At 55.5% G+C, this 10,814-nt stretch overlaps 1 protein-coding gene across 1 annotated transcript; it reads right to left on the bottom strand.

The window, feature by feature from the left end:
• On the bottom strand, positions 1–3,714 carry LOC134154761 (P2X purinoceptor 2-like). Its single transcript, XM_062601430.1, has 5 exons — positions 3,595–3,714; positions 769–914; positions 624–717; positions 162–227; positions 1–90 (listed from the first exon to the last, which is right to left on the bottom strand). Exons 1-5 carry the CDS (start codon positions 3,712–3,714, stop codon positions 1–3), a joined length of 516 nt encoding a protein of 171 aa, XP_062457414.1.
• Positions 3,715–10,814: the final 7,100 nt, after the last annotated feature.

Genomic DNA, 10,814 nt, shown 5'->3' with positions numbered 1-10,814 from the left:
CTAGGGTGGTGCCTGCTCAAATTTCCTGCTGCTGTACACCTGGTCCTTGTTCATGCAGCTCAGCAGGATCCAGTCCCAGAGGAAGGAGCCCTGGAAGGTGAGAGAGGGAGGTCAGTGCTGGGAGTGCGCAGCTGGGCCGAGCCCCCGGCACCAATACTCACCATTCCCAGCGAGGTCAGAGCCATGGCCAGGTTGATGACAGTGGGGATCAGGCTAAACTTCCCTGCCTGGCAGAAAGGATGGGATCAGCAATCGCTGCCCAGCCCAGGTTGCCTCCTGCCTGGGCCTGCATTCACTCTGGGTTGGGCACAAGGAATGAGACTGAGCAGAGACCTCCCTCTGCCCAAGCCACAGTGTGGACAACCTACCCAAGCAGCAGCGCACACTATGAGGTCTTGCATTTCCTTCCAGCACACTTTGCACACTTTGCCAAAGGTTCTAATTTGAGGCACCTGGGATTCCCCCATTCCTCTGCAAGGCTGAGCAGAAGAGGCCTGGCTGTGTTCATCCCAGCTCTGAGGCAGCAGTGGAGAAGAGCTGCTTTTCCAGGACGGTCCTAGCACCACGGCAGCATATTATGCACATATGCACCCCAGTAGCACATGGACCATGCAAAATCCTACCTGGCCCTGCACGATGACATCAATATGGATCCCACAGGCCTTGATCAACACTCGTGTGTGGGTCCTGTTCCATTTATAATACTTCGCAGACCTCCTGGGGAGACAGGTAGAAGGGCCCAGTGATGGGGACCAGCCACAGCAGGACCAGGGAGGGCAGGAGGAGGATGCAGGACTGCAAGTGCCACTGCCTGGGACAGTGGTCTTGGGATCGGGGCGGTGGAAGGAGTAGTGGGGGTTGCAGTCGGTTTCAGGCAGGCCCAGGTTACAGTTCCAGTTGATGACCACCCCACCCTGCAGCAGAAACCAGCAGGCCTAGCACAGCAGCAGCACACCATGGACACAGTGAGCCCAGGGCACAGCACTACTGTGCACACAGCTTGGCCATGGGCATGATAAGCCAGCAAGCAAGCAGGGCATTTCCCCCCACTCAGGCGTTAGCACAGCTGTCATCCTCATCACCAGCTGGGAAGAGCCAGGAATGCCACCATACTGGGGCACACGGCCCTGCCAGGGAAGCCAGCAGCACTGCTTGCAAGGCTGCTTACCCAGCGGAGCTCTGCCCCAGCAGTGGGCTTTCCAGCTGAGTTGGGAGCATGGCTAGGCATCAGGGAACATTCCCAGATGCAGAGTGGGGGGCCTCTAGGGTCTGGAGGGTGCTGGGGCTGAGCAGGGGATGCAGAACCTGGAGGGAGGATGGAACAGTGCTGAGTTCCTTCCCTGGATGGGAATTGTCTACTCCCAAAAGGGCAGCAGAGGCAGCAGGGCCGGATGGGGCTGGAGACCAAATGCTGGGTGCACTGCCCTCCCCTGGCAATGTCATGGTATTTCCCAAAGTGTGTGGATGAGTCCCCACCACTGGGCGAGCAAACCTGCCAGTCCTGGCAGTGATACAGGCACACCTGCAGTCTATGCTTTGCTGCCAGCTGGCCTCCTGCTCTCCAGCCTCTGCACAGGGGCCTCGTAAGAGAGACCCTGGGCCTGGGAGCCTTGCAGGACTCTGCATGCGCAAGGTGGGCAGAAAGGACTGCTCAGGGGCTGCAGTGGATGTGCTGTGCTCCGAGCTGTTGAGGCTGGCTAAGCTGCCACTGCCCTCAGCCCATCCCAGCTAGCCCCTGCAGCATACTGGCAGGGCAGCAGGGCCAGGGACCTGCCTCCAGCTGCCTCTGAGTCTCAACAGTGCCAGTGTGTGAGTGATGATCCTGTGGAGCCAAGCACTAGAGCAGGTGCTGAGGGAACGCCCTGTGCCCAGCCAGCAAGACCTTGGGCCCTCCGGGAGGATCATCCTCCCAGGACATGACACCTTCTCTGCCAGCTCCCTTAAGTTCTCTCCCGCCTGCTCCATGAAGATGGGGCAGCAAAGGGCAGAGGTGGTGTTGAAGGTGCAGCTTTTCAAGTAACTGCTCTCAGCAGCTTGAATGTTGCCCCTGGGGAGACAAAGCCAGAGCCATGGCATAGAGCAGCACACCAATACGCCTCAATTTTCTTCCTAATATCGTGAAGCACCCAAACGAAACATTAAACCCCAGCTCTGCTCATTGGTATCCATGCCATCACTGACGGTCCCAGCTGATGAACGGTGAAGGGATTTCCTAGGAGAACTACATACCAGACGTGGATGTATGCAGGCACTCAGAAATGCACATGACTGACTAGGGGATGGCCTGCACAGCAGGAGGGTGGAGAGCAGGAAGAGGAGGAACCCTGGGGTAGTTACCTGGCGAGATGCTGGCATTTTCAAAGGGATTCTTGTTCCCAAAGACTTTAACCGCTCCCTTTGCAAGGCCACATGCCCCATATCTACCCACCAGTGTGAGCATTCCTGCTCCTTCTTTCTCAATAATTACCATCCTCATCATCACCACCTTCCTCAGTGGAGGCAGGGGCAAGCAAGAGTGAAGGATAGATGGATGGAGTAAGGGTTGGGAACTCCGTATCACAGAGACAGCAGCTGAGCACCAAAAAAACATCCTGTCCCAGCAGGTTGAGGGAGGTGATTACTGCCCTCTCCTCAGCACTGGTGAGGCCACAGCTGGAGTGCTGTGTGTGGGTGTGGTCTCACCAGTACAAGAAAGACATGGACCTACTGGAGCAAGTCCAGCAATAATGATGAAGGAACTAGAAGCATCTCTCATGTAAGGAGAGGCTGAGAGAAATGGGACTGTTAAGTCTGGAGAAGAGAAGGCTCAGGGGCATCTTATCAATGTGTACAAATACCTGATGGGTAAGAGTAAAGAAGATGGAGCCAGGCTCTTCTCAGTGGTGCCCCGTGATCATATGAGAGGCAATGGGCATAAACTGAAATACAGTAATTGTGTCTGAACTTAAGAACAAACATTTTTTTTACAGTGAGGGTGATCAAACACTGCACCAGGTTGCCCAGAGAGGTTAGAGAGTCTCTGTCCTCGGAGATACCAAAAACCTGAGTTGGCTTGGCCTAGAGCAACCTGTTGTAGGTGACCCCACTTTAAGCAGCTGTTGAACTAGGCAATCTCCAGAGGTGCTTCCAACCTCCGTCATTCTGGGAGCAACCTAGGAACAGGGATCCCCTGTGAAAAGCCGGCATCTCCTCCAGCTGCCAAATGGCACTGCTCCTGCACAGCTCCACTCCTGCCTCTCCATCCTTCAGGCTTGTCCACGTATTTCAACCACATCTCCCTGCTGTCAGTGAACACTCATTCCTCTGGTACCTAATTGTTACGGGAAATGGCTGTGCTATCCACCATTGCACTTTCAGGAAGGCATCTGGCTGCGCTCCACACACACACTCAGACAACACACATGCAAGTGCAGGGCCAGGGTGGCCCCCTTCTCCCCACTATGCCAAAGACCTGACTACAAAGCACTGCTGCTGCAGCAAGGCTGTCCTGGTCCCAGCAGCAGGGCCTGACCTGCACTCAGCTGCTTAGCATCACCTATATTGCTCTCCACTTTGTTCTATACCCTGTACACACATGGCAGCCTGGGTACCCACTGGTCTACTTGCTCCATCCCTAGGCCCCACATTGATCTCTTCCACATGGACGTCCTTGGAGAAGCCGAAGCAGGGGAAGTGGATGTTCCTCTTGATAAGGATGGGGAACTGTGGTGCCATCTTCGCCAGGGACTCACTGTGGAGAGACCTAAGTACTATGGCTTCGGGAGCAAAATGGTCCCTGTTGGCATGGCCTGTGCAAGGCCATCCCTGTGCCATGGCACCGCCTCCCTAGGCCATGGCCTGTTGCTGAAGGGGCCAAACCTCTCAAGAGCACCCTCAGAGGTGTCCCGCCCAGAGCATCCCCTGGTGTCCAACGGGACCTCGAAGATGGGCCAGCCTTTTGGTGCCTGTTCCATCCTAGCAGAGGACTCTCCTCCCCAGTGCCACGACCCATCTTTGGGCCCCGTACCCGACACTCGCTTCCTCTGCTGCACACCAAGCCAGCATTTCAGAGCTCTTCTCGGTGCCGCCAGCACTGGGCACGCAGCGCCCTGTCTTCTGCCCTGTGAGGACGAACACACAACGCTGAACTTCCTGGCAAATGGGATCCTGCCCAGTGCGCAGTGCTGCACAGATCACTTGTCCCTGCACATGCCCAGCTCTCTGTGGCCCAACATGTCCATGTCGCCAGGGGTGCAGTCATGGTCGCAGCTGCATACAGCACTGCAAACTGTTAGCCCCTGCAGGGTCATGGGGGACATGATGAGAACAGGACATGCACCTGGTAGTCCTACGCTGTGGCTGCAGAGGGGACGGGGCACCCCATGTGCTTCCCCATCTCTGCATAGGTGCCAGCCCTTGCAAGCTGCCTGGGGTAAGCAGCCGTTAAGCATGCCTGCGGTGGCCCTACTCTAGCATGGCTTTCCTTGGTGTGTCCTCCGGAGTAGACAGTCAACCCTCTTCTCCATTTCCTGGCATGGGAACTGAGCCAGGGGCAGCTGTGCTCACTAGCATTCCCCACGTCTCTGCATCCACCAGCAAGCTCCGCTCAGTCTCCACACATCTCCCCTCCCGTGATCCCTCACTCAGCAGCCCGCAAACAGTGCCCAAGCCAAGGCAGGCAGGGGGATCCCTGCCACAAACTGGTAGCGGCAGAGGAGAGCTACAGGCACCAACATCACGTGAATGTCAGAGCCTCCCCTGACCTGATCTGAGAGTGCCCTCTCCCGCCCTGAACATCCAAAACCACAGAGGCCTGACGCTGCTTGTCAGGGCAGGCAGAGCATGGCGCACCTGCCTGGCTAAGGCCACAGGGCCCTGCCCAGTGCTACGTGCCAAGCTCCCCAAGCTCCGCTGAGCCTGCCGCACAGCACTGCAAAGGTGACCTAACATGCAGTCCCAATGTGTCTGGGACGCAGCTATGGTGGCCTCATCGGGAGCCAAGGACAGTGCTGGGCCTGGAGGAGGGAACACGGGAGTCCCCATGCAGGCAGCGGGGACCACCACACAGGACAGCTTCCTTTGCTGGGTCCATCTGGATGAAGGAGCAGTTGGGAAGCCCTTGCAGAAAGTCTGCTGCTCATCTACTGCTCCAAGAGGCCACCCAAAGCAAGCAAGACAAGAGAAGAGAAGGGAGAAAGGCGGGTCAGAGCCTCACCTCAGCTGTGTGGGTTGGGGGGGTGTAGAGCGGAGGCGGGGGGGGTGGTGGTTGTGGGCTATGTACACCGCAACATCGCACACCTTGCTTGGTGACTGTGTCACGCCCTTGACTTTGGTGAGGACAGAGCTCTGTGGGCTTGTCTCCCATTCCTGGTAGCCCTTCTGAAGGATGACAGGAAAAGGCGCTATCAGTGATCTCCTCGCCTCTGGGACCCAGAGTGCTGCATCCGTACTACGGGATACGTGGTGGGAACGGTCTGTGTTGCAACTTTTGTATCCATACTACCTGATACTTGGTGGGAACGGTCCCTGCTGTAACTTTTGGGTGTCTAGAACACTACCGCTGTGTTAAACAGAATACGAATAAGTAACTGGAAATCTGTGAGAAAGAGCAGCGGTTGGTTACATAGATTTGGTGGCTTCCAGCCACAGAATAACCGTGAGAAACAGTCAACAAGAAGGTCTGAAGTTGAAGAGTAATGAAATAGCGAACCCCAAAGTCAATGTGGCCCCCAAAATAAATCTGCACATGCGCGCAGTGTCATAGCCCAGTTATGCAACCGGGGCGGAGTTGGGCTAAACTCCCTGCGGTGCAGAGCAACCCTGCAAGCCCCACAACAGACCCTGCAGGCAGCAGGGTACCTGCGCTTCCTGACAGCACAGCTGCACGACAAAGCTCTCAGGCCACAGCCACGACTCACACGACACACACAGCAGAGCCAGCAGAGGTTACAAGCATTGCACTTTTATTACATGCAGAGAGAGCTGACAAGCGGCAGCTGCTTCCTGATGCAGCATCAAGCCCGGAGCCTTTGCAAACGCACATTGTTTTGCACAAGGCAGAACAGCCCAAGCATATGGAATGCATGGAAGTGCCTGAGCTTGCCCCAGGGCAGAGAGCGAGAGAGCTGCAGGGCACAGCTGGTGTCTTGGTGCTGCAAGAGCAGGCAATCAGTGGCCTGAAAGGGCTCCGAGGAGCCCTGGGAGTGGGCCGTGCTCAGTGCTGCAGAGGAAGGCGAAAAACCCCCAGGCACTGCTGCCAATCTGTGCTGGGGGAAAATTCCTTCCTGACCCCAATGCTGGCGATCGGCTGTTCCCTGCGCATGTGAGCAAGGCCTGCCTCCCGGCCAGCCCTGGGACGCTTCTCACGCCCACCGGGGCACACCAGCGCTGCCCAGCTCCTTTCCTCTCTCTCTCAAACTGAAGCCACTTTAGGGGCTCCAGAGCATGGCAAAATTTAAGAAAAAAAAAAAGAGAGAGAGAGAGAGAGAGAAAAAAAGAAGGAAAAAGATGGAAAGTAAAAAGCAAAAACCAGACCTGATAGAGCCTGGGGGGGGGGGGGGGGGACTCTTTCCTGGGCACTGCAGGAGACCAGCTGGCCAGGTGCTCCAGAGTGTTGCCTGAGACCTATGACACTGATGATGAGCACTTGGAGCATCTTCGCGTCGCATGGCCTGCATTTCCTGGGTGCTGCATGTGGCGCCAAAGCAGACAGGCATGGGGATCTTTGGAAGGGTCTCCGGCTCCGAGAATGGATGCCCTTGCTCTTTGCGGGCCATCGAGTTAACTTTCTCCACTGATCTCCAGCTGAAAAGGCCTGGAGCCTTTGCGGAGCTTGAGGTGCGTGTGAGGGGTCTTCTCCCGCTCCCAAGGGCTTGCTCCGGTCTCTGAAAGACCAAAGTTACATCCGGCTTTGAATCCGAGCCTGCTCGGAGCACAGATTGGATCGGAGGGCCTCCAGCGAGCTCTTCCAACAGAAAACCTTCCACAATCGGATGGTGCACAAGGGCTGAATCAGCTGTGAGCTTCAGCGCGCTGCCTGCCCGTGAGGAAATGCCTGGGCACAGTCTGCGCTCGCACAAGAATGGCTGCTGACAGTGGTGGCAGGGGTCACTTCCATTTCCCACAGGAGGCATGCACAGGCCAGCTGTGCCCAGCAGCGCCACACGAGTACAGCAATAAAAGCAGAAAGCCTGCTTGCCTTGGCCCCTTTGCGTCAGCTCAGCTGAGGCAGCTTAGAAGAGACCTGGAGCTGGCAGATGCTGACCTCCCTCTGCTCTCCTGAGGGTGAAAACACTGTGAAAACCTTGCTGTCACTTGGTATTGCGCTGTGCATCTTTGGAGGAGTGCCAGGCGGAAGAGGAAGAGGATCCACAGTCTTTCTGAGGCTGAGGCAAGCCAAAGAGCCAGTCTTAGAGCCGGTGCTGGAAGGGGTCAAGGGCTGCAGGAGGAAGGGGTTGGTCGTGCCTATTTGGCACGTGTGTTGGGGAAGAGGCAGCCGGCACAGGAGGCAGCGTTAGGCAGTGTTAGGGAGTGAAGCAGCAGACACAGGCACTTTCCAAGCCTGCGAGGCACGGGGCACGGCCACGGCAGGGAGTGCTCTGAGCACCAAAGCAGGGCAGAGAAGGTGCAAAGCAAGAGCTGGCAGTGAGGTCAGAGGAAGGCCACAAAGAGGTCTCCATACCAAAGGGAGGTGCAGCTGCTGAGCACGTCCATCGTTTGGCGGCCTGAGGTGCAGGCAGCCGTGCCCCCGCATGTCCTGCGACAACGTCGCGCTGGGTGGCTGTCGAGAGCCCTGCTGCCCTCGTGGCGGTGGGTGCGCCTGCGCCCAAGGACAGCCTGCAGAGAGCCTCGGCCCTGGGCGGCAGCCAGCTGCGAGCCGGCTGCGGAGCCTGGCAGAGCGGCAGGGGCGCGGGCGCCTTCTAGCCCTGCTCGTGCCGCGAGCACTGTGACTGCGCTGCCGGGTCACAGTGCTGCGACATGGGGGCCCCGGGGCCGCGCTGCAGCCTCCCTGCCAGCCGTCTGCCGGCCCGGCGTCGGCGTGGCACAAGGTCCCGGGGCTGCCGGCCCTGCTGCAGCCCCTGTGCCCAGCACCCCAGGGCAGCTGCGCCTCCTGCTGCGGGGCCGTGCCCGGGCCATGGCCCAGGATGCCTGCGGGCCCCTTGCTCTGTGTTAATGTGCCCCACGCTGCCCCAGGCTTGTCCCAGGTCACTGCAGAAAGGGCAAGAGTCCGCTCCCATGCTGCCATTGGGAAGTGGCATCCCTGTGCCATGGCACCGCCTCCCTAGGCCATGGCCTGTTGCTGAAGGGGCCAAACCTCTCAAGAGCACCCTCAGAGGTGTCCTACCCAGAGCATCCCCTGGTGTCCAACAGGACCTCGAAGATGGGCCAGCCTTTTGGTGCCTGTTCCATCCTAGCAGAGGACTCTCCTCCCCAGTGCCACGACCCATCTTTGGGGCCCGTACCCTGTTGGAGGCGGGCTTGTGGAATCATAAGACGACCCAATATGAGGTAGCAATATGATCCGTTTATTTCAGCAACTTAGCCTGCTTATATACTGTCATAGCTGTCCGCGTGCTCAAGCACCCTGCTGGCTGTATCTAATTAGCTTACTACTATAGTTCACGCGCCGCAAAGCCCTCTGCTATTGGCTGTCCACATATTCGCTGTCCCGTCTCGCTAATCTCTTCATCCTGTTTTTACTTAGCATTCATACTTACTCCCTCATTACTTGTCCTTCAAGGTGTCTCCAAGGTTACTCCACATAACAAGTCAGGGTTGCACATTTGCATGTTCTGATGTCCATGCTCGTCCAGCCAATTCTCTAGAATTCCCTTGTTTTTCTTTTGAGCAACCCAAACTTGTTTAAGAGGCCTGGAGAACATCCGCTTAACACAACTAAAAGCAATACAGAGGAATACACCCAGTAAGCACAGCACAACTGCTATCCGCAATAGTTCTTGGATCAAACCTAACAGCCATCGAGGCAAAGGGCCAAACAAACCCTGCAGCCATCCGTCCAAAAGTCTATGCTCTTGTTGTATTTTCTTCGTATGTACTTGTACTTGTAGCCACCGAATCTTCTTGCGGATAGATTCACTGTGATCTGACAGGTTCAAGCAACACATTCCCTCAAAGTCCTCACATCCATGTCTTTGTGCCAATAATGAAAAATCAATTGCTGCACGATTCTGTAATATTGCATGGCGTAAGCTTTGCTGATCTTCCAACAGTTGTTGGAGTACATCTGTAGTAACATTTGCCTGTTTCTCTGCCCAGCAAGCGAGCTTACCAATTTGGTTTAAAGCTAAAGCAGCAGCGCCTCCTGGCACAAATAAGGATAGGAAAACCCGCTCTGTTGGTGACGTTAGAGTCAAATTATCGTTACAGTCTGGTGAATCCCCGGTTACACTTCGTTTCTTGCGTGTCGTGTGCGTAACATTTTTCCACCACCGCGTGTCTGGAGCTAACAAGGTTAGCTGACCCAGGTAGCATGGCCCACCCATGATGTTTGCAGGAACGCCTTGCCAAGCGCGATTCCCACAGATTAAGAACGTGTCTGGTGGCAAAGCCTTGGCCGTCCCATTGTTCCAAAGAGGAACGGGGTGTTTGAATTCAGCGCCGTAGGCACCTAGGCCCCGGGGGCTGCCAGTATCGTTAGTACCACAGAAGTCATCCGCATTGTGGTAATCATACCCTCTATCTGAGGGAGTGACATTTGTCCAACCAGTCCAATTTGAAAGTCAATATTGCACGAGACCCTGCGTGCCGGGGCCTCCAAAAAATATGCACGTCTGTGTCCAATTTAGCGACGTGTTACCAATGCGCATGGCACCCAAAAGGTCAAGCTCTTGAGGGTCCCATGGCAATGTCACGTTCAACCCTTTTATCAATTGTGCTGCACAATGGCTGACGTTAGGGGATTGACTACAATTGTGAATGCTAAATGTCCCAAAATACTCGATCCTAAAAGTGGGAACTCCTACCAGACACGTTCTAAAGGGGTCTGTAGCAGACGCCATGGAAAGGCAAAAGGCAGACTGTCAGGTACGATTAGCCCAAGTAACCCATAGATTCTGTCTCACATCAATGCTTGTTAGTGCCTCAACACGCAGCGTCTGGGCCTCCAAGCAGATGAGCCAGAGTATCAACGAATTGACCCAGCCCATCTTGGTTGGAGATGTCCACTTGATTTCCTTCAGTGGTGGATGCCTTAGTCCATTTGCTGGGCACCCAGAGTGGACCTGAGGGGGTAGAAACACACGCGTAACCTCTTCCAACATACACAACCTCTGCAGGTCCTTCCCAAACTCCAGTTCATGGATTTCGATACAACACCTTGGGCACCCGTGGTGTCACCGCTTGTTGTATATGTTGATTGTGAACCACCACAGGAGGGACCTCAGAATCCCCAAAAACGCACAAGTGATTCAACACAAACAAGGTCTTATCCAACCTCTCTTTAGCATCTGTTATGTCAGAATACTTTTGCAGATAGGTTTTCAAGGTTCTATTAGCCCGTTCAATGATGGCTTGGCCTGTTGGTGAATTTGGTAGCCCTGTCGTATGCCTAATTCCCCAGTGCATCATAAATTGACGCATGCTATTACTAGTGTAGGCAGGGCCATTATCAGTCTTTATATGTTGTGGAACCCCCATGGTCGCCATGCACTGTGTCAGGTGTTTACGGACATGTAAGGTTTTTTCTCCGGGCTGTGCTGTGGCCCAAATGAATCTTGAGAACGTGTCTACTGTAACATGCACATATTTTAACCTCCCAAAGCTAACAATATGGGTAATATCCATTTGCCAAAGCTCCAGTGCTTTCAAACCTCTCG

The sequence above is a fragment of the Rhea pennata genome, unplaced genomic scaffold (assembly GCF_028389875.1).
Source record: "Rhea pennata isolate bPtePen1 unplaced genomic scaffold, bPtePen1.pri scaffold_40, whole genome shotgun sequence".
Classification (NCBI taxonomy): domain Eukaryota; kingdom Metazoa; phylum Chordata; class Aves; order Rheiformes; family Rheidae; genus Rhea; species Rhea pennata.
Note: the sequence above shows the minus strand (reverse complement) of the source record. Positions and strands in the feature narration are given on the sequence as shown.